The sequence below is a fragment of the Hemitrygon akajei genome, chromosome 21 (assembly GCF_048418815.1).
Source record: "Hemitrygon akajei chromosome 21, sHemAka1.3, whole genome shotgun sequence".
NCBI classification, from domain to species: Eukaryota; Metazoa; Chordata; class Chondrichthyes; order Myliobatiformes; family Dasyatidae; genus Hemitrygon; species Hemitrygon akajei.
Genome location: NC_133144.1, coordinates 38,309,285 through 38,334,043, shown reverse-complemented (window position 1 = coordinate 38,334,043; position 24,759 = coordinate 38,309,285). Strand labels below are relative to the sequence as shown.

Below are 24,759 nucleotides of genomic sequence, written 5' to 3'. Positions count from 1 at the left end.
CAAATACATTCAAATACCATTGGTTTCTTTACTAAATGACAGGTTTTTGGATCATTGGGATCTCCTCTGGGGGTAGAGATGGCCTGTAACAAGAAGTTTGTGTTGCACTTGAACCAGGGGACAACCAAACAAGGAAATTTTATTTTCTCACCAGAGTGGGTTAAACTAGATTGGCAGGGGAATGGAACTTGAGAGTGAAATCAGTGGGAAGACAAGAGTATGTGCAGCAACCAAAGCATGTAGACCTGACAATCAGGATTGCCATGTTTACAGTAAAAGGGCATATAGGACCACTGCTTTAAATTGCATCTATTTCAATGCATGCAACTTTAACAGGTAAAGCAGGAGAGCTGAGGGCATGGATTGGCTCTAGGGACTGTGATATTGTGACCATTACATAATCATTCTGATAAGAGAGAGAAGTCCAAGGATACTTGATTAGACACCTGCAAAGTCTCGAGGAGAATTAATTTTAAGTTTCCAAGGACAATTGCAACTTAAATGTAAAGGAGACCTAACAATAACACGTAAAAAAAAAATCCCCGAAGCACAACGATACATAATAATTTTAAAATGCAGAGAATACCAGCAAAAAACTCCAAGACCTCAGAATACTCTACCGACAACCCGAGGATGTGACAGCAAGAACACCCTTTGTACAGCAACATTTCCCAACCTTGCACCACTTAGATACTATTCTGTCCTTCTATGTTGCTACTTAAGTGGATATCTTCACATTTATAAACATTATGCTGCACTTACCACACAGCTTCCCAATAATCAACTTGTTTTTGTTACCTTGAAATCTCTTCACATCCTCCTCACAACTCACAATAACGTCAACAGCAAACTTAGAAGTAATATGTTCAGTTCACTTATCCAAAGCACCGATACATAGTGTTAATTTCTAGAGTATGACCAGCAATGCCTCAGTAGACACATCCTGCCATCTCAATAAAGACTCATTTATTCCTTCTCTATTTTCTGTCCGTCACCAATTTCTAGTCCCACATGCTATAATTTCCAACGTAACCTCTTACGTTAAGTCTCTAAGGATATGTCCTACCAGAACTGGTGATGCTAGCTAAAACTGCAGTGGGAAGAATTCTCCAGCAAGCCTAAGTACCAGACAAATGGCATCCAGCCTCCTCTCCAAGACTCTGTCTACACTTTCTGCTGCCTCAGTAAAGCAGTCAGCATAATGAAAAAACCCTACCCACCCCGAAAATTCTCTCTTTGCCGTTCTCCCATTGGGCAGAAGATATAAAATCCTGAAAGCACGTACCACCAGGCTCAAGGGCAGCTTCTATCTGACTGTTATCAGACTCTTAAAGGAAGCTGCTGTATGATAAAATCGATTCTTGTCTTCACAATCTACTTCATTATGATCTTGCACTTTATCGTGTACCTGCACTGCACATTTTCAGTGGCTTTTACGTTTTATTCTGCATTTATATAGTTTTACCTTATTCTTTCTCCATGTATAGTGTATCTTGGCATATGTGACAATAATATACCAATACCATTTTTCAATAGTGTGGACAACTATAAACAAGGAAAGGGGCAACAATCCAGTAAACCTCACTTTGTTTCATCCTAAAACCATCAGAAATGGTGGTAAACATCCTGAGTGGAACTTGTGATACCATACAGTAACCCTGTGCAGCACTGTTTACAGTGCTAAAATAATCATTTTAGAGCAAATTAATGTTAAGTATCCCAAAATGGTATAACTGACTGTGGAAATGTGGTCTGTTGAAACTACATATTGTGGAGCAGGGAGAGGCAAAGCTGCTTCATTCTTTCCAGCAGCCAGTGTGCAAGTAAGAAAATGCAACACAATTCAATGCTGATCACTGAAATAAATACTTCACAGGTCCGTGCATTATCACAATCAACTTCAGATAGCATTACTTCAGAACTGGCTGCTGCCATGAGGGGATGGGGGGGGGGGGGGGGGGGAGGCGGTTATGACTAACCTTTCACATGTAGTCTAAGCTACAAGATAAATTTCATGAAAATTCTCTTGCCCAAACTTTTGATCTGAACCCACATCTGCATGAAGACTCTTCACATCATAACTTAAGGATTCAGACAGTGCCGAAGCTAACAATGCACTTACATGGAAAATACAAGTTACAACTAAAAAAAACTCTAATGCACATACCTGTTCATGAAGATAGTAGTTAAAAGCAACAAGATAGAAGTAACACTCTGTACTCTGTAGTACTCTCTGGAGAAAATATTCCTTGGTGCTATTTCCCTAAATGGAACAAGAAATAAAATTCACAGAAAAATATCCTGTAATCATCCACTTTTTATTAAATTAAATCATGGCGGGGGAATCTAAGGGCTTGAGCTTAAGATGACCAGGCCTGAAAGATCAAAATGAACAGGAGATGCTGCTGGATGAAGCCAATGTGGATTTTAAAAGTCTGGAATATAATGAGGCAAACAATATTCACAGCTCTTCAGAACTGTTGGCAAAGCTGCATCAGTTATTCCAGCAGCCAGTGTACTAGTAGGAAAAAGCAATACATTTCAAAGCTGATCACTGAAATAAATACTCCACAGGTCTGTGCATTATCACAATAAATTTTAGATAGCATTACTTGGAAACTGGCTACTGATTGGGGGTTATGACTAACCTTTCACAGCTATAATGTCCATGAGGGGTTTACATGGGCGGTTAAATGCACAGAGGATCTCAAGATATCAGAGGGTCAGAAAACAGAGTATACCTATTTAGGTAAAGGGCAACACAACAAGAGGTGCAAGGAAAAGATTTTTACTTTACACAACGGCTTATTGTGGAGTAGATTTTTTTTCCTTTATGGTTTAGTTGAAACTATTCAATAGTGTCCGTCAAAAGGTAATCAGGTCACCACTTGAAAAGGAAAACTGCAGGGACAGAATACCTTACGCTGTGCTACATGATTCATGTCCAAATCATCTCTCTGAATACAAGTATACGCTTAAGTATAAAGAACTGTGTTTATGACACATCCATCACACACCAGACATAACACGTTTTATTCTAGGTCACTGCGCAACAGTCTATAGTTTATAGACACTTCCCAACCTGCAGAATCACTTCCAAAACAGCATACCAAACTGAGGCAGTGTTAACCTAATTTTGTGTCCTTAAGGAAAGATAGTTGTATCTCACACATTATAACGCTTCTCTTCTTTAGAGAAAGCCACATTGACCATCATTGTAGCTCCACATAAACCACCGTGCACATAATATTCTACTACTTTAATTGCATTATAACCCCTAGGTAGCCTCCTTCCTGCCGGCATGAACATCCAACTCACTGACCTCCGTTGATACCCCTGCCCCTCACCCTTACCCCCATCCCTATCTATTATTTTACTCTGGTTCTCTTTCTCTCTTTTTCCCCCCTCACTATTATCTCTCCCCCCCAGCCCTACCTTTCTTTCTTTTATTTCCCATAATTCTCCACCTTCCCCCTAGCCCATTTCCCACCAGCCTATCACTTCCCAGCTCTCTACTTTATCCCTCCCCCCACTTCTTATCCTCCCTCAACCATCCCATGTTACTTCACTCCTGATGAAGGTTTTCGGCCCGAAACGTCGTTATTACCTCCTCCCATAGATGCTGTCTGGCCTGCTGAGTTCTGCCAGCATCTGCAGATTCACTCCTGTTGCCTTTGATATCACTTGACCACGTCATTTCACATACAGTGCCTATAAAAAGTATTCACACCCCCCCCCCCACCTTTGGAAGTTTTCATGCTTTATTGTTTTACAACATTGAATCACAGTGGATTTCATTTGGCTTTTTTTGACACTGATCGACAGAAAAAAAGACTCTTTCATGTCAAAGTGAAAACAAGTCTCTCCAAATTTGTCTAAATTAATTACAAATATAAAACCCAAAATAATTGTTTGCCAAAGTATTCAAACTCCTTCAAGTTAGTATTTAGTAGATGCACCTTGGCAGCAAATACAGACTTGAGTCTGTGTGGATAGGTCTCTATCAGCTTTGCACATCTGGACACTGCAATTTTTCCCCACTCTTCTTTATAAAACTGCTCAGTCTCTGTTAGATTGCATAGGGATTGTGAGTGAACAGCCCTTTTCAAGTCCAGCCACAAATTCTCAATTGGATTGAGATCTGGACTCTGACTTGGCCATTCCACGCCATTAACTTTCTTGTTTTTAAGCTACTCCTCAGTAGCATTGGTTTTAAGCTGGGGTCATTGTAGTGATGGAAAACAAGTCTTCGCCCAAGTCACAGTTCTCTTGCAGACTACATCAGGTTTTCCTCCAGGATCTCCCTGTATTTTGCTGCATTCATTTTACCCTCTACCCTCACAAGCCTTCCAGGGCCTGCTGCAGTGAAGCATCCCCAGAGTATGAAGCAGCCACCACCTTGCTTCACGTTGCTTGGTGTGTTTTTGATGGTGTGAGGGGTTTGGCTGTCACCAAAAATAACATTTGGTGTGATAGCCAAAAAGCTCAATTTTCGTTTCATGAACCAAAGAACCTTCTTCCAGCTGACTTCAGTCTCCCAGATGCCTTCTGGCAAACTATCTGAGATTTCATGTGAATATTCTTCAACAGCGGCTTTCTCTTTGCCACTCTCCCATAAAGCTGTGACTGGTGAAGTACCCAGGCAACAGTTCTTGTATACAGTCTCTCTCATCTCAGCCACTGAAGCTCATAACTCCTCCACAGTTGTTATAGGTCTCTTGGTGGCCTCCCTCACTAGTCGCCTTCTTGCACGGTCACTCAGTTTTTGAGGACAGCCTGCTCTGGGCAGATTTACAGTTGTACCATATTCTTTCCATTTCTTGATGATTGACTTAACTGTACTTCAAGGGATGTTCAGTGACTAGGAAATTTTCTTGTATCCATCTCCTAACTCGTGTTTTACAATAACCTTTTTGTGGAGTTGCCTGGAGTGTTCTTTCATCTTCGTGGTGTAGTTTTTGACTCACCCAGACATTGGACTTTTCAGATACAGGTATAACATAGAAACAGAAAACAGGCACAATACAGGCCCTTCCTCCCACAAAGTTGTGCTGAACATGTCCCTACCTTACAAATTACTAGGCTTACCTATAGCCCTCTATTTTACTAAGTTCCATGTGCCTATCTAAAAGTATCCACCTCCACCAGTATTGCCAGCAGTCCATTCCACACACTCACCACTCTCTGAGTAAAAAACTTACCCCTGATATCTCTGTACCTACTCCCCAGCAACTTAAACCTGTGTCATCTTGAGGCAACCAATTCAGCCCTGGGAAAAAGCCTCTGACTATCCACACGATCAATACCTCTCATCATCTTGTACACCTCTATCAGGTCACCTCTCATCCTCCTTCGCTCCAAGGAGAAAAGGCCGAGTTCACTCAACCTATTCTCATAAGGCATGCCCCCCAATCCAGGCAACATCCTTGTAAATCTCCTCGGCACCCTTTCTATGGCTTCCACATCCTTCCTGTAGTGAGGCGACCAGAACTGAGCACAGTACTCCAAGTGGGGTCTGACCAGAGTCCGAAATATCTGCAACATTACCTCTCGGCTCCTAAATTCTTTTTAAATATTTTTATTAATTTTCACATAGAAGAATACAGAGTACATGAGGATATATATTATGAATTTTTTTAAAAGATAGCATAGTACCAAATACATTATATTTAAATCACACTTGCAATCGCAGTACCCTATATTCATAATCAAACACATACATTAATTAAATTTTAATTTGAATTGTAATAATTTTATTATAAAAAAGGAATTTAAACCCACTACCAAAGTCAAAGCTGTTTGGTAAAGAAAGAAAGATGGGAAAAAATCCTTATCAGATAGTGATTTATGTTATTAACCAACATCTGTACTTTAACACCAAATCAAAGGTTTTGAAAGTAATTCAAAAATGGTCCCCACAATGTTTGAAAGTCTTGGTTAGAATCAGAAATTAAACAACGAATCTTCTATAAATTTAAGCATGACATAACACCACGTAACCATTGAGCGTGAGTAGGCGAAGCAACATGCTTACATTTAAGCAACACCGCCCTCCTAGCTGTAAGAGAAATAAAAGCCAATATATGCAAATCAGATGTCTCCAAAGTTGTGCCTTTCTCTCCAACAATACTGAACAAGGCAGTCAAAGGGTTGGGCTTAAAATTTATTTTAAAAAGTACAGAAAAAGTTTGGAATACTTCCTTCCAGTATTTTTCAAGATTCGGACATGTCCAAAACATGTGGATTAGTGAAGCCTCTCCATTGTTACGGATAAAAACAAGATAGCTTGTCTTTGGACTTGTGGGCCCTGTGGACCACTTTAAATTGTAGGAGGGAGTGGCAAGCACATAGTGATGAAGTGTTAACCAATTTTAAAATTTCATTCCAAGTCTCCTCAGAAATTGAAACCTGTAAATCTTGTTCCCAGGCATTTTTAATTTTGTCTAAAGGAGCCTTTCTTATTCCCAACAACATACCATAAATATTGGATATTGAGCCATTATGAAAAGGTTTCAAATTAGAAATTACACATAATAAGTTCTTATCAGGACTCATAGGAAATGTATGTAATTGAGATCGCAGAAAGTCTGTAATTTGTAGATATTGAGAAAAGTGGGTTTTTGGTAAGCTATATTTAGCTGACAGTTGCTCAAACGAAAAGAGACTTCCTCCATCAGACAGATCCTGGAAGTATTTAATACCCAATCTATCCCATTCTTTAAAAACTACATCAGTCATAGAAGGTTTAAAAAAACAATTAGGAAAAAAATGGGACTAGAAAGAGAAAATCTCAATAAACCAAAGTATTTTCTAAAATGTAACCAGATCCTCAAAGTATGTTTAACTATCAAATTGTCAGTTAGTTTATTTAAAGATAAAGGAAGTGAGGATCCAAGAAGATAAATAATAGAATTTTTTTTTTAAACAAAGTTAGCTTCTAAAGAGACCCATACTGCTAAATTCAATTCCACGATTGATGAAGGCCAATACACCATATGCCTTCTTAACCACAGAGTCAACCTGCGTAGCTGCTTTGAGCATCCTATGGACTTGGACCCCAAGATCCCTCTGATGCTCCCCACTGCCAAGAGTCTTACCATTAATACTATATTCTGCCATCATATTTGACCTACCAAAATGAACAACTTCACACTTATCTGTGTTGAACTCCATCTGCCACCTCTCAGCCCAGTTTTGTATCCTATCAACATCCTGCTGTAACCTCTGACAGCCCTCCACACTATCCACAACACCTCCAACCTTTGTGTCATCAGCAAACTTACTAACCCACCCTTCCACTTCCTCATCCAGGGCATTTATAAAAATCACGAAGAGTAAGGAGCCCAGATCAGGCACTCCACTGGTCATCGACCTCCATGCAGAATATGACCCGTCTACAACCACTCTTTGCCTTCTATGGGCAAGCCAGTTCTGGATTGACAAAGCAATATCCCCTTGGATCCCAAGCCTCCTTACTTTCTCAGTAAGCCTTGCATGGCGTACCTTATCAAATGCCTTGCTGAAACCCATATACACTACATCTACTGCTCTTCCTTCATCAACGTGTTTAGTCACATCCTCAGAAAATTCAATCAGGCTTGTAAGGCACAACCTGCCCTTGACAAAGCCATGCTGACTACTCCTAATCATATTATACCTCTCCAAATGTTCATAAATTCTGCCTCTCAGTATCTTCTCCATCAACTTAGCAACCACTGAGGTAAGACTCACTGGCCTATAATTTCCTGGACTATCTCTATTCCCTTTCTTCAATAAAGGAACAGTATCCGCAACCCTCCAATCCTCTGGAACCACTCCCGTCCCCATTGATGATGCAAAGATCATCGCCAGAGGCTCAGCAATCTCCTCCCTTGCCTCCCACAGTAGCCTGGGGTACATCTCATCCGGTCCTGGCAACTTATCCAACTTGATGCTTTCCGAAAGCTGCAGCACATCCTCTTTCTTAATATCTACATGCTCAAGCTTATCAGTCTGCTGCAAGTCATCACTGCAATCACCAAGATCCTTTTCCATCGTGAATACTGAAGTAAAGTATTCATTAAGTACCTCTGATATTTCCTCCAGTTCCATACACACTTTCCCACTGTCACACTTGATAGATCCTATTCTTTCACGCCTTATCCTCTTGCTCTTTACATATTTGTGGAATGTCTTGGGGTTTTCCTTAATTCTGCCCACCAAGGCCTTCTCATAGCCCCTTCTGGCTCTCCTAATTTCCTTCTTAAGCTTCTTCTTAGTAGCCTTATAATCTTCTAGATCTCTTACATTATCTAGCTCTCTGACCCTTTTGTAAGCTTTTCTTTTCTTCTTGACTGGATTTACTACAGCCTTTGTACACCACTGTTCCTGTACCCTTCCGTAACTTCCCTTTCTCATTGGAACATACCTATACAGAACTCTACACAAATATCCCCTGAACATTTGCCACATTTCTTCCGCACTTTTCCCGAAGAACATCTGTTTCCAATTTAAGCCTCCAATTTCCTGCCTGATAGCCTCATAATTCCCTTTACTCCAATTAAACACTTTTCTAACTTGTCTGTTCCTTTCTCTCTCCAATGCTATTGTACAGGAGATAGAATTATGATCACTATCTCCAAAATGCTCTCCCACTGAGAGAGCTGAGGTGTAGTTTTACCACAATCAATAAAGCCCTTGACTGCACATGGTGATCTCCATTTAACTAATTATTGAATTGAATTGAATTAATTTTATTTCCTACATCCTTCGCATACACGAGGAGTAAAAATCTTTACGTTACGTCTCCGTCTAAATGTGCAATCATAGTAATTTATAATAAATAGAACAGTCAATGTAACATTGTAGTACACCCAGATCAGCGTAAGTTAGTCAGTCTGATGGCCTGGTAGAAGAAGCTGTCTTGGAGCCTGATGGTCCTGGCCTTTATGCTGCAGAACCATTTCCTAGATGGTAGCAGCTGGAATAGATTGTGGTTGGGGTGATTGAGGTCCCCAATGATCCTTCAGGCCCTTTTCTCACACCTGTCTTTGTAAATGTCCTGAATCATGGGAAGTTCATAACTACAGATGCACTGGGCTGTCCACACCACTCTCTGCAGAGTCCTGCGATTAAGGGAGTACAGTTCCCATACCAGGCAGTGATGCAGCCAGTCAGGATGCTCTCAATTGTGCCTCTGTAGAAAGTTGTTAGGATTTGGGGTCCATACCAAACTTCCTCAACTGTCTGAGGTGAAAGAGGTGCTGTTGTGCCTTTTTCACCACACAGCTGGTGGGTACAGACCACATGAGATCCTTGGTGATGTGGATGCCAAGGAACTTAAAGATGTTTACCCTCTCAGCCCCAGATCCATTGATGTCAATAGAGGTTATCCCATCTCCATTCGTTCTGTAGTCCAACATCAGCTCCTTTGTTTTTGGGACATTGAGGGAGAGGTTGTTTTCTTGACACCACTGTGTCAGAGCGACGCCTTCTTCCCTGTATGCCACCTCGCTATTGTTTGTTGTTAAGCCAATCAATATATTGTCGTTGGCAGATTAGAGCGGTGGGTGGTGACACAGTCATGGCTATACAGGAAATAAAGGAGGGGACTTAGTACACAGCCCTGAGGGGCTCCTGTATTGAGAGTCAGAGGGGTGGAGGTGAGGAAGCCCACTCTTACCACCTGCTGGCGATCTGATAGGAAATCCAGGATCCAGCTGCCCAAGGCAGGGACAAGGCCAAGGTCTCTGAGCTTCCTGTTGAGCCTGGATGGAACTATGGTATTGAATGCTGAACTGTAGTCCAAGAACAGCATTCTCACATAAGCATCCTTCTTCTCCAGATGTGTAAGGACAGTATGTAGAGCAGTGGCTATTGCGCCATCTGTCGTTTGTTGTGGCAGTAAGCGAATTGTAGGGGGGTCCAGTTTGGGTGGTAGCAAGCTGCAGATGTAGTTCTTGACCAACCTCTTAAAGTATTTGCTTATTATTGAAGTGAGTGCGACAGGATGCCACTTGTTCAGGCATGTTATGTGACTTCTAAAACCAATTGGCTGTACCTGTGATGACTTTGTGTGTCATCTTGAAGGGAGTGAATACTTATGCAATCAGTTATTTTGTGTTTTACATTTGTAATTAATTTAGATCACTTTGTAGAGATCCGTTTTCACTCTGACACGAAAGAGACTTTTTCCGTTGATCAGTGTCAAAAAAAGCCAAATTAAATCCACTGTGACTCAGTACCGTAAAACAATAAAACATGAAAACTTCCAACAGGAGTGAATACTTTTTATAGGCACTATAAATTTATCCTTAAGATCTGTGTTATTTTATATGTGTGACCAAATATGCAGGCAATTCTTTTTACTTAAAACAACTTCCATTAAAATAATGACGGTATGTCACATTTAGCAGTTAACCATTCTTGTTACAGAACAGACTATCAAATAATTTGAAACATACTTCATCTCTCCCACATCTGTTTTTTTTTCCCTGCACTGGTTGGATCTTGGTTGTGCCCACTGATACTTCACCTCAAGAGGGATTTATCTGTATCAGTCTCGAGCAGGGGTTACCAACATTTTTTATTCTATGGAGGAACCTTACCATTAACTGAGGGGTCCATAGAGCCCAGGTTGGGAACCCCTGGTCTAGATCGAAATGTCTCTGAAATCACAGCCCATCATAGTTCTGCACTACTCAAGGGCCATGGAGCAGTAGTCAAGAGTCAGAAGCTTGGCCAATTTGGTTTCCACTTTTCAGCCCAGTTGTGGGTAGGTGGTAATATCAGTTTCCCTTTAAATATATATTATCAATGATTTTCTTGTCCGTCCTAGATTATACTCCAGCTCTCTAAGGCCAATAGTCATCATACTTGGAGTTATCAAGTACTGTCTAAATGCTATACTTCATGGAAGTAAACGAACCCATCAGTTGCACTGTTGACTTTTACATCAGATGCTTGTCCCTAAAACCCTGCATCTTCGTCAGCATCTCGCTTACCTGGGCCTGGCAGGTCTCCCCAATGGCTTCCAGCTTCTGTTTGCATTCATAAATAGCTTCTTTAATGTCATGCATTTCAGAACAGAGTGCAATGGCTGCATCCACCTGATTAAAGGAAAGATGTCAGCTGTAAGCAGGTTGCCAAGCTGTTTGTATTTGCCTCTTCATCTCTATTGGCCTTTCAAAAATGGACTCAGGGATGACATCTGTGTGTATGTGCATGTGTAGCAAATCTGATCACCTGATTTCTCCTGGGCAGCATTCACTTAACACTATGCGCATGCTGATACTAATCAAGAGCTCCATGAAGACAAGTATGAGTAGATGTTAACACACAATAATGGAGATAGGCTAAATGCAAGCAGGCTTTTTCCACTGAGATTGGGTGAGACTAGATCATAGGATAAGGGTGAAAGGTGAAATGTTTAAGGGGAACCTCTTCATTCCAAGAGCGGTCTGAGTGCGAATGAGCTGCCAGCGGAAGTGGTGGATGCAAGTTCAATTGGGATAGGTACATGGGTGGGAGGGATATGAATGAGAATGGTCCAGGTGCTGGTCAATGGGACTAGGCAGAATAACAGTTCAGCATGGACTAGATGGGCCAAAGTGCCTTATTCTGTGCTGCAGTGCTCTGTGACTCCATATGAATTCTGCCCACCCATGACTCATTACCATGATGTAGTGTATTCAATACATTGATTCATCAAGGAGTACTTGTGTCCCTTATATCCTCTGTATAATGAATGTAAAATGAGTCACGTTATACTGGAGGACAATTATTCGAGGCTGCAGGTCAGTTCTGTGCAGAAATGGGGAGAGCATGGATACACTGGGCCAAAAGGATTATTGCAAACCTGTTTGACTCTATAATACCAAAAACAAGGCATTAAGACAATGGAGCAAAAAGTAAAATGGATGATATGAAGAAAGGAAAACTTGAAAATGCAAGAAGAAATTTTAAGAGGAGGGAACATGTTATAGAGAGAAACGGGTCTCTCTCTCTGTCTATGGAGGAGGGTCCTTTTACCCGCAGAGTGAGAGCTGGATTTCCTTTGTGTCAATCAATGCAGGGAAGTACGGTATCTCAGCCTGGGAGAGGGTAAAAAGCTGATGGATGGAAAGTCAGAGGCTAGGATAGAGTGGGAGGTACATACAAGAGAACTGGGGTTGCAAGATGGCAAGATAAAGATAGGAGGGATTGGTTTAGAAATGGACAAGAGGGAAGGAGCTTAGAGAAAGGGCTGGGTGAAGGGGAAGTAGGGAGAAGGGTAGGGAGATGAAGAAGAAGGGAGCTGAGAGGAGGTGAGTGAGAGCCGAGGGGAGATGTGAAATGTGCTGATTGGGTTTGAATAAAGAGGGAGAGGTTGAGGAGAGTGAAGCTGAAAGTGTGCAGGGAAAGGGTGAATGAAAGGAAGAGTCCTGACAGGGAGCCATAAGTGTGGGGGTGAGAAGTAAGAGGTGCAGTACAAGAGGATGCCAAAAGGAAGAATGAGTGAAAGGAGAGGGAAATGAGGGAGACAGAGACCGCTAAGGGAGGGGAGGCTGAAAGAGGGAGGTTATGAGGGAAGTGAGACAAAAAGTGTTGGACAAGGGAGAGGATTAGTACAATAGCATTCATGTTTGTATTTGCATGCGTCCGCATCCATAGAGCTTAATGTTATCTTTAGCCTCTTAAACGCTGGACTAAGGCCTCACTTTTGAAGCTCATGCATGACTGATGTGTAATCAAATGCCACACATGAAGGAAATAACACAGAGTCATATCCCAGTCCTGAGAACAGTAAGAAAGTAAATAATCCCTAACTAAATCAGACTGCACAAAGTTAAGGTGATGACTAAGAGAGGTCTACATCAACTGCAAGAATCTGCAGAAACTGTGAGATGTAAGGCCGTATGAGATTTTAAAGATAAGGACTAGAATTTGGATTACATACATACTATTAATGAGTTTAGTTAAAGTTCCCATTGGGGAAATTCTACTTTCTAACCACAAATTTTGAACTGTTGGAAAATCATGATTATATCTTTAAACAACATAAATGAAACTGACCTCATCCACAATTTGTTGTCCTTTAGGCATGGCTTTGGCAAAACTTTGGATGACTTGCAGTTGCTCCCTCTTTTTAATGCTGGGGTTCTGGTCAGCTCTACAAAGAACAACCAGGTTAATTTAAGAAACAAAAACTTACATGTATATAGCTCCTGAGCACACCATGGTGCTTTATAAACAATCCATTACTCCTGAAATTCTTAACTAAAACTAAATGAAGACCCCACTTAAAGAAATTGGATGAGTGATTAGTTTTAGTTGTGGAAGGAATATTGCCCATTACATTTATCTAGTAACAACACAGACAGAGTCCATTTGAACAACAGTTCATGACGAATCCTAGCAGGGCAATCTGATAAGTCTGTTTCTCTTCTTATTCTTGTCTACTTGTGTAGCTGATATTCTCCTCACACATGGTCAGAAACTCCCCTTTGAGTTCTTCAGCCATTTAACTACACTCAGTGCTAATTCAAAGATGCCACTTAACCTTTCAGCACATCTTCGAGATGTGGCAGGAAACTGGAGGACCCAGCAGAAACCCACACAGTCACAGAGGGAGCATGCAAGCTCCACACAGACAGCACCCAAGGTCAGAATTGAACCTAGATCCCTCGAGCTGTGAGAGAATGGCATTGACTATTCTCTACTCCAGTCTTAAAACAGGACAGGAGGTCTTTAATGTACACTTGAGGAGTTGGATAAACTCTCATTTTAAGATCTTACATACAACATCTCTGGTACTGCAGCATCCTCAGTATTATACAAGTTAATATACTGAATTCCTAAATTAGGAATTGATCAAAGAACCTCCCAACTCAGAAGTTAACCCAACTGAGCCAAGCTGAAATAATGGGAGAGCTAAATTACAAAAAATAATCTAGTATCATTTCAGTTATCAAGTTATGAACCTAAAAAGAACATATACTCTGGAAATTTCAAACATTTAAGAACACTTATAGCAAGAGATTGATTACCAATGTTTACATTATTTCTAAGTTTTGTTCGTCATTCCAAATACTCCTGGATAACTAAATGTCTACTCACCCCAACTGTTCAGATAACCCTTTCCTGTGATATAGCACAAGAACTCCTAAAATCATTGCTAAATTCGTCCTGCCAACTCCAATTTGACAGCTGAAGACCAATGCAGGAGGTGGTCTTTTGGACTCCTGAAGAAGCAAAAGACTTGGGGTTTCCTGAAAAATAAAACAACCAACATGAACATGGTGGTGGCAAAGAATACTTTGGAAAAGACTTGCTCTCATTTTGTTAGCTAAGCAGAAGAGATATGAACTAAATCGTCTTCTTGACTGTGATGTATGCATTCACTCCTGTTAAGGGACTAAAACCAGAAATCAAGGATAAGCAGATCATGGAAAGTATGACTATGAATTTTTCACTTCTTTATAGAGTGTGACAGTCAACTTATTAAACAAGGCAAAGATCATCAAAAACAATTATTCAAATTAGAGCAAACATTCAGGCCAAAGAGACATGGGTTTGTACCATGCCTTTTGCCACTAAATTCAACAATAACAATGTGCAGGAGCAACGGATTGTTATTAATCGTTGAGGAAGCATTTATATTTAGAATACACAGTCATAAAGTTATGGCTTTCAGACAAACACAGAAAATGTTAACCATAACCATCCCACCTCTTAGGTTTGGATTTATCACGAGTGGCTACTTAACATAGAAAGGGGGGCCATTCCAAGGTGGTTTAAATCAACAAAATACTTTTGTTATTGATAATGCTAAGATATAGGAAACACAAAAATGAGAAAGTCTGCAAATCAAAAGCAACACACACCAATCGCTGGAGGAACTCACGTCAGGCAGCATCTGTGGAAGAGAATAAACTGTCGATGTTTCAGGCCAAACCCCTTCTTCAGAACTGAGAAGGAAGGGAGAAAATGCCAGAATAAAAAGGTGGGGGTGAGGGGAAAGAGGCTGACTGTAAGGTGATAGGTGATGGGTGAGGACAGGTGGTTGGGAAAAGGGTGGAGAAGAAAGAATCTGATGGGAGAGGAGACTGGACCAGAGAAAAAGAAGGAGGAGGGGACCCTGGGGAAAGTAATAGGCGGGTGAAAAAAAAGGTCAGAGTGGGGGAAAAGGGAGGGGGAGATTTGATTACTGGAAGGAGAAATCGATATTCATGCCATCAAGTCGAAAGGTATGCAGACAGAATATAAGGTGTTGCTCCTCCACCCTGAGGGTGGCCTCATCTTGGCACAAGAGGAGGCCATGGATCGACATGTCAGAATAGGAATGGGAATTAAAATGCTTGGCCACCGGGAAATCCCACTTGTGGCGGATAGTGTGGAGATGCTTGAACACAGGAATCACAGCAAACAACTTGCACAGAGCAAGATTCCACTGATGCCAAATGATACATGTTGGAAGGTCAAAACTGAAAGCTGAGTACAAGGGTAATTGCAGGATCCTTAGCAGTGTGGAAGAACAGAGAGACCTTTGAGTCCAAGTCCATAAGTCCATCAAAGTTGCTATGATCTTTTACTTGTTTAATCTGTTGGTTGCATTGACCTTCATTACTATTAGGATTGATTTCAAGAGCCACAAAATCACTGTACATTGCTGCTCTGTTAGACCACACCTGGAGTATAGTGTTCAGTTCTAATTGTTTCATTATAAGAAGAATGTCAATGCTTTAGAGAGTGAAGAGAAGACTTACCAGGATGCTCGCCTCGATTAGAGAACATGTCTTATGACGAAAGGTTGAGCAAGCTAGGGCTTTTCTCTTTGGAGCAAAGGTGTATAAGATGCAACTTGATAGAAGTGTATATAGATTATGAGAGGCACAGATAGAGTGGACAGACAGTATCATAGAAACATAAAAACATAGAAAACCTACAGCACAATACAGGCCCTTCGGCCTACAAAGCTTTGCCGAACATGCCCTTATCTTAGAACTACCAAGGCTGACCCATAGCCTTCTATTTTTCTAAGCTCCATGTATCCATCCAGGAGTCTCTTAAAAGACCCTATCATATCCGCCTCCACCACCGGCAGCACATTCCATGTACTCACCACTCTCTGCATAAAAAACTTACCCCTGACATCTCCCCTGTACCTACTTCCAAGCACCTTAAAACTATATCATTCCAAGCACCATAAAACTATGCCCTCTTGTGCTAGCCATTTCAGCCCTGGGAAAAAGCCTCTGACTATCCACACGATCAATGCCTCTCATTATCTTGTAGACCTCTATCAAGTCACCTCTCATCCTCTGTCGCTTCAAGGAGAAAAGGCCAAGTTCACTCAACCTACTCTCATAAAGCATGCTCCCCGATCCAGGCAAAATCCTCGTAAATCTTCTCTGCACCCTTTCTATGGTTTTCACGTCCTTCCTGTAGTGAGGTGACCAGAATTGAGCACAGTGCTCCAAGTATATCTTTTCCCTTCGGCAGCAATGGCTAACACCAATGGACATCCATTTAAGGTGAATGGAGAAAAGTTTAGGGGAGATGTCAGAAGTAGATTTTTTATTGGTTTATTTTTCACACAGAGAGTAGTAAGTCCCCAGAGTGCATTGCTGAGGGGCGACAAAGCCTGATACAACTGGAACATTTAAGTGATTCTTGCATAGGCATATGGATGTAAGAAGAATGGAGGTTATGGGCTGCACAGGAGGGAAGGGTTAAATTGATTGTGGAGTATGATTTATATAGATCCACACAACATTATGCGCCAAAGGTTCTGTGCTGTACTGTACCTTTCTATGTTCCATGTTTTGACAATGTGCAGGTTATATGTATTTTTGGGAAAAGTTGAAAGAGGGATGACTATCAGACAGAGAAGCACAACTATCATGTGCTCAAGTTGACTTGAACCCCAAGATCTTCTTCAAAGTGAGAATACCACAACTTGAGCTCCAACTACCAGCATTCACTCTTCTGGTTCTGAAGACGCTCTACCTTGCCTGAATTTCTGAACATAAGTTACAACTTTCAACATGTAGATGACATACTTTGTTATTTCATCTCAAATATAACCTTTGCAAACAACAGATACTCTTCTTAAACACGACATTTTATTTCTTCTCATCTGTTGGATTCTGTTATTATAATGCTTAACAATGTATTTTACATGAATAAACATAATAAATTCATCTGAACAGTTGTCTAAAGGATCTGCAAAGCTAGGATCATTTCTTAATTCCTGTAATCTGCAGAATGTAACCCGAAATACACAGACTTACAAAGCTCTGGCATATTGTACTAAAAAAGGACATCCCACCGAATGCAAATTATGATTAGTTTGCACTGCATTACCTGCCCAAAAAAGGGAAAACCAGAACATGTGCAAAGGAAAGGAGGTTGAAGGCTAAATTTGAATGAGGAATATCAATTCTGAAGAAAACAGAACAAGCTGGAAAGAGAATCAAGACCATGGATTAAGTTCAATTGGACCTAAATAGAAGAAAATACTTGAAACACTTTTTGCTTACACAAAAACGGGATATGAATTAACACAGTCCTTGTTCTAACCTAACATTGAGTTTTGAAGGCTAGCTATGTTAAAACCCATTTTTCCTCAGATTGCAATATCAACTGCAGTCATATTAACAAATTGTAACATGTGCAACTAAGCCAATGTTCATCATGTTCTTTGCTTGCTGAGGTTAGAGTCGTATCAGAGTTCCTATCCAAATGTATACCACAAGATGTCATTATTGTCTGAGGATAATGGGAGCAGCTGGAAACAGGGTTTCTTTGCCAGGATACAGAAGTGTATTTTTATTAATTTATTTATTTAGAGATTCAATGTGGAATAGACCCTTTTGGTTCTTCGAGCCACGCCACCCAACAGCCCCCCAATTTAATCCTAGCCTAATCACAGGGCAATTTACAATGACTAATTCTACGTACGTCCCTGTACGTCTTTGGACTGTGGGAGGAGACCGAAGCACCTGGAGGAAACCCATGCGTTCCACAGGGAGGACATACAGACTCTTTAAAGGGGACATCAGAAGTGAACTCCAAACTGCGACGCCTGAATTGTAATAATGTTGTGTTAACTGCTACACTACCGTGGTGCTTTTTACCTGTGATTTCTTGCAATTAACTAGCAAAAGAGGTGTCAATCATAGAGTCATAGAATGGAAACAAGCCCTTTGACCTAATTGGTCCATGACGACCACAGCATCCTCGCTGCTAGTCCTAGTGACCCATGTTCTGCCCATAACCTTCCAAGCCTCTCCCATCTATGTACCCCTCCAAATGTCTTTTAAAACTTCCAATTATACCCACATCATCCACTTTTATTGGCACCTTATTTAAATAATCATCACCACTTGTATAAAGAAATCTCTCTCCTCTTATGATCTCTCATCTGTGTCCTCTAAGCCTTAGACTCCCTAGTCCTGGAGGGGGGAAAAAAACTATGACTGTCCACCTCAGCCATACCCTTCATAATTTTATAAACTTCTTTGAGAACACCCCCTCATTCTCCTACGCTCCAAGGAATGAAAATCTAGAGTGACTGACCTCTCCCGATAACTCATGCCCTTTAGTTTAGGTAGCATCCTCATAAATCTCTTCTGCACTCTCTGCAGCTTGACAAGGATTTCCCTATAACAGAATGACCAAAACTGTACCAATACTCCAAGAACAGTCTCACCAATGACTTATATAACTGCAGCATAATGCCCCTGGCTCCTAAACTTGATGAAGGCCAGCGTGCCATTTGCAATTCCTTATCACATCTCTGTAACTGATCAAAATCTCTTTGTAATTCATGGTAACCTACTTCACTATCAACAAGAGCCCTAATCATTTACCAACATGCTAATCATTCCATGAATATAACTTGATAACCTTTGGCTCATCGGGAAAAATAAGTAAGTGATAGATAGGAGGTAGTCACCCCTAAGTTGCACAGGGAAGGTACCTGGGTGACTGTTAGGAGAGGGAAAGGGAATAGGCAGCCAGTGCAGGATACCCCTGTGGCTGTTCCCCTCAATAATAACTATACCACATTGGACACTGTTGGTTCGGGTGGGGGGGTGTTGACCTAGAAGGAGAAACTGCAGTGACCAAGTCTCTGGCACTGTGTGTGGCTCTGTGGCTCAGAAGGGGAGTGTAGAAACGAGGAGGGTAGTAGTGATAGGAAATTCCATAATTAGAGGGACAGACAGCAGATTCTATGGATGTGGAAGAGAGAGCTGGATAGTATGTTGCCTCCCAGGTGAGAGGGTCAGGGATGTCTTGGATTGGATTCACAGCATTCTAAAGGGGTGGATGGTGAACAACCAGAAGTCGTGATACATATTGGTACCAACGACATAGGTAGGAAAGGGGAGGAGGTCCTGAAGAGAGAATGTAGAGAGCTAGCAGAAAAGCAGGACCTCTAAGGGCATAAACTCTGGATTGCTATCCGCACCATGCGCCAGTGAGGATAACAATAGGATGATTTAGCAGATGAATGCATGGCTGAGGAATTGGTACAGGGGACACGGGTTTCAGATTTCTGGATCATTGGGATCTCTTCTGGGGAAGGTATGATCTACACAAGAAAGACAGGTTACACCTAAACTCAAGTGGGACCAATATCCTTGCAGGCAGGTTTGCTGAAGCTGTGAAGAAGAGTTTAAACTAATTTGGCAGGGTGATGGGAACCAGGGTGATTGGGCTAGGGATGGGGCAGTTGATATACATGTAGATGCAATGTTAGTAAGGCTGTGAGGAAGGACAGGCAGGTGATAGGGCAAAATTGCAGTCACTGGGATGAGTTAAAGTGTAACAGGGGCCAAAATCAAATAAGTTTTTGAATACAGGACTGAAGGTGTTATATTTGAATACAAGCAGTATATGGAATAAGGTAGAATATCTTGTGGCTCAGTTGAGATTGGCAGGTATGATGTTGTGGGCACTCTAAGATGTGGCTGAAGGAAGATCATAGCTTATCATCCAAGGATACACTTTATATCTAAAGGACAGGCAGGTCGGCAGAGGGGATGGGGTGGCTCTGTTGGTAAAATGTGAAAGCAAATCCTTAGAAAGAGGTGATAGGTTTGGAAGATGTAAAATTTTTGTGGTAGAGTTAAGAAATTTCAAGGCGAAAGAGACCCTGATGGGAATTATATACCAGCGTCCGAAAAGAAGCCAGGGTGTGTGCTACACTTTACAACAGGATATAGAAAAGGCATGTAAAAAGGGCAGCTTTGTGATAATCATGGGGGATTTCAATATGCAGGTAGATTCAGAAAATATAGTTGATGTTGGATCCCAAGAGAGGGAATTTGCAAAGTGCCTACAAAATGGCTTCTTAGAACAGCTTGTGGTTGAGTCCACTAGGGGAACAGCAATTCTGGATTGGGTGTTATGCAATGACCCAGATTTGATTAAAAGCTTAAGGTAAAGAAGCCCTTAGGAGGCATTTTGAGAATTCACCCTGTAGTTTGAGAAGGATAGGCTAAAATCAGATGTATCAGTATTACAGTGGAGTAGAGTGAATTATAGAGGTATGAGAAAGGAGCTTGCCAAAGTTGATTGCAAGGGGACACTAGAAAGAATGATGATAGAACAGCAATGGCTGGAGATTCTGGTGACAATTCAGAAGGCGAAGGATAGGTACATCACAAAGCTGAATAAGTATTCTAAAGGGAGGATGAATCAATTGTGGCTGACAAGGGAAGTCAAAGAGAGCATAAAAACAAAAGAGAGAGCATATAATATTGCAAAAATTAGTGGGAAGTTAAAGGATTGGATAGCTTTTAAAAACCAACAGAAGGCAAGTAAAAAAGCTAGTAAAGAGAGAAAACATTAAACTTAAAGGTAATACGTAATACTTTATTGTCACCAAACAATTGATACTAGCGCATACAATCATCACAGTGATATTCATTTCTGCGCTTTGCACTCAGATCTTGGACAGGACAGGACAACTTCCATACCAGGTTGTGATGCTTAAGGTAAATAAATGAATGCTTTCTACGATGCACCTATAAAAATTAGTGAGGGTTTTAGGGGACAGGCCAAATTTCTTCAGGTAAGGTAGACAATAACATAAAAGAGGATACAAGAAGTTTTTTCAGATCTATAAAAATTAAAAGAGCGACTAGAGTAATGGAAAATTACATTGGAGAGGTAGTAATGGGCGACAAAGAAATGGCGGACAACCGTAATAAGTATTTTGCATGGAAGACACTAGCAAAATGCCATAATGCGAGTGGGTCAGGGAGCAGAAGTCAGTGTCATTGTTATTACTATGGAGAAGGTGCTTGGGAAGTTGAAAAGTCTTAAGGTAGATAAGTCACCTGGGACAGATGGACTTTACCCGAGGCTTCAGAAAGAGGTAGCCGAAGAGATTGTGGAGGCATTAGTAACGATCGTTCAAGAATCAGAAATGCTTCCTGAGGACCAGAAATTGCAAATGGCACTCCACTGTTTAAGAAGGAAGAGGGGAAGAAGAAAGGAAGTTATAGACCAGTTAGCCTGTCTTCAGCGGTTGGAAAGATGTTGGAGTCCATTACTAAGGATTAGGACTTGAAGGTACATGATAAAATAGGCCAAAGTCAACATGGTTTTCTAAAGGGGAAATTTTGTCTGTTGGAATTTTTTGAGGAGATATTAGGCAGGATAGACAAAGGAATGTCAGTGGATGTTTTTATTTGAATTTTCAGAAGGCTTTTTACAAGATACCACACATGAGGCTGCTTAACAAGATAAGAGCCCATGGTATTACAGGAAAGGTACTAGCATGTATACTGGCAGGAGGCAAAGAATCTGAATAAAGAGGGCCTTTTCTGGTTGGCTGCCGTGACTGGTGTTGGTATTGGGACCACTTCATTTTACGTTGTTTGTCAATGATTTGGGTGTAGAAACCGATGGCTTTGTGACCAAGTTTGCAAATAGCATTAAGATAGGTGGAGGAGCAGGCAATGTTGAGGAAGCAGGATGTCTGCCAAGAAGTGGCAGATGGAATATAACGTAAGGAAGTGCATGGTCATACATTTGGCAGAAGTAAATAAAGGAGGGGACTATTTTCTAAATGGGAACAAAATCCAAAAATCGGAGGTTCAGAGAGACTTGGGAATCCTTAAAGTTTACTTGCAGGCTGAGTCAGCATTAAGGAAGGCAAGTGAAAAGTTAGCATTCATTTTGAGAGCACTAGAATACAGAAGCAAGGATGTAATACTTGGGTTTTATAAGGCATTGGTCAGACCGCACTTAGAATATTGTGAGCAGTTTTGGGCCCCTTATCTAAAAAAATGATGTGCTGGTGTTGCAGAGTGTTCAGAAGAGGATCTGTGGAATTCATTGCCTCAGATGGATATGCAGGCCAAGTCATTGGGTACATTTAAAGCAGAGGTTAATAGATTCTTGTTTAATCAGGGCATCAAAGGTTACAGGGAGAATGGAGTTGAGAGGGATGATGGATCAGCCATTATGGAATTGCAGATCAAACTTGATGAGCCAAATGACCTAATTCTGCTATGCCTTATGGTCTTATATTCACATCTAAATCATTTACATAAATAATGAATAACAGAGGTCCCACACTTGTCAAAGGCCTCTAGTTGGAGAACTGACCTTCATCCATCACCCTCTGCTTCCTGCCATCGAACCAATTCTGAATCCACCTCGCTAGCTCCCCCTGAATTCCACGTTCTAACCTTCCAGATCAGCCTGCCATGCAGGGCCTTGCTGAAGGATCTACTGCCCAACCTTCATCTTTGGTACCCCTTCAAAATCCTCAAAAAGATTCATCAGATATGACTTTCCTTGCACAAACCATCCTTTTGCTAACTCAGTTGACTATCCAAGTGATGGTGGATCTTGAATTCCCTCCAGTAACTTCCCTACAACTGAAGTTGGGTTCACCAGCCTGTAGTTCCCTAGCCTGTCCTTGTGACCCTACTTGTTCTGGCACTGTCAGATACCCTGCCACCTCTCTACCCATCACAGTATCACATCTACATTTGCTGTGTTCGCACTGTAACCTTCACTCAGTTTAACTACCGTAACCTTGATTGGATTTCTACTATCACCCACTCTTGAGACCATCAGTACTGCCACTGCAGTGTTATACCCTTCTTCGACATACAATATACTCTGGGTCACCTACACTCAGCACAGTTCCCAATACCATTTGCACTGTCACCTACCATCAGCAGTTTAAACATATTAACCTGTGCTCAGCAATATTTGTACTTCATTCGCCTTCACCGCGGCCACCACAGCCTCTTGCTCTGATTACACACCATACTGTGCTCTTGATGCTGTCAGTACCAGCAACTGGTCAAGACATGGCTTGTACCTTCACCTACTTTCAATACCATGAAACCAATACCTGCTCTCAGCACGGTCTATTCTACTGTGTGCCGTCACCCATTCTTGATAAGATTTATCTTGTCAACCACTCTTGAAATAGTCGGTATGGTCACTGACTGGCATGGTAACCTCATACAGAGTCCTGGCATTTACTGCTGATTCTGGCGGGTATTCCCACCATGTCCCTGGCTGCTGCCTTCACTCAGCCCAGTGTGTATGGATGTTCACTCTTGATCCCTTTGCTATGAAGTTCATGCCCAGCGCGGTTTGCACTGCTCTTTACCCTCGGTATTCAACCCTTGGGAAGCACAGGAAGTGAGGAAAAGGTGGATGAAGATTGTTTCTTTTATTAATGTTGGTCTGAACACAATAGAAAAGGACAACTCGCGTTCAGGGAACCAGGGTGTAGAAGCAGTTTGGATGAAGATGCAATAAAACTGCGAGGAATGGTGGGAAATAAAGGAAGAAAAAATGGCAACTTGTCAGAAAGGTAAAGGAATAATCACACATAGACTGAAAATAAAATGGGAAAAGGTGAATTAGTGAGGATTTCACTGAGTGTTTTTGGAATAGTTTCTGAGATCAGTGCAAGGTTATGCCGGATCTGGTTTTGTGCAATGAGATGGGTTTGATTAATGACCTCATAGTCATACTGAGTTAACAACAATTGTTATATAACTTAATTTTATATTAAGTTCAGCAGAGAAAACAATATGTCTATGGTAATATTTTAAACATAAATACAGGCAGCAGACATTTACAGTGATTACTAGAAAGCACAAAATGGATACATTGCAATTAGGTTGGGGGAGGGGGTTCCATGGGGGAAAACCTATAATCCATAGTTAATTATAATGTAGAAATAAATTTAAGAAGCATAGAATTGCTCAAAAGGGATGGCAGGCCAGAGGACTTGATAGAATATTGAAGCAACAAAGAATAACTAAAGGATTAACATAGAAGGAAACATTAGACTGTGACATAAAACACAACATCAGATGGCAAGAGATCCTGTAAATATTTTAAAATACAGAAGTTAAAGTAAGCTTTGGTCTTATAGAAGGCAAGTCTGTGGAATTAATAATGAACAGCAAGGAGATTTTAGGTGAATTGAACTAGTATTTTACATCTACATTCACTCTAGGAAATACAGGTAACACCTAAGATATAATTATAAATAGGTAAGTGGCATGGGGGAAGGAGTTTATAAAATTACGATAACTAGGGGCAGCAGTACTGGGTCAATTGTTAAAGCTGCAAACTAACAAATTTTCTAATCCGGATGGACTTTAAAAAAAAGTGGCTAATCAGTGACTTCATGCATTGTCTTTAATTCTCCAATAACAAAAGTTCAAACTTCAAAGTAAAATTTATTCTCAGAGTACATACAACCTTGAGATTCTTTTTCCTGTGGGCATACTCAGCAAATCT

At 41.1% G+C, this 24,759-nt stretch overlaps 1 protein-coding gene across 3 annotated transcripts in view; it reads right to left on the bottom strand.

The window, feature by feature from the left end:
- LOC140714236 (paladin-like) overlaps window positions 1-24,759 on the bottom strand; it is a 271,350-nt gene that overhangs the window by 146,531 nt on the left and 100,060 nt on the right. For all 3 annotated transcript variants that reach the window (XM_073025263.1, XM_073025262.1, XM_073025264.1), the window contains 4 exons: window positions 14,077-14,228; window positions 13,033-13,129; window positions 10,983-11,087; window positions 2,168-2,263 (listed from right to left, as the gene is read on the bottom strand). In XM_073025263.1, coding sequence (XP_072881364.1) covers window positions 2,168-2,263; window positions 10,983-11,087; window positions 13,033-13,129; window positions 14,077-14,228 — 450 coding nt within the window. The remainder of the gene's footprint in view (window positions 1-2,167; window positions 2,264-10,982; window positions 11,088-13,032; window positions 13,130-14,076; window positions 14,229-24,759) is intronic.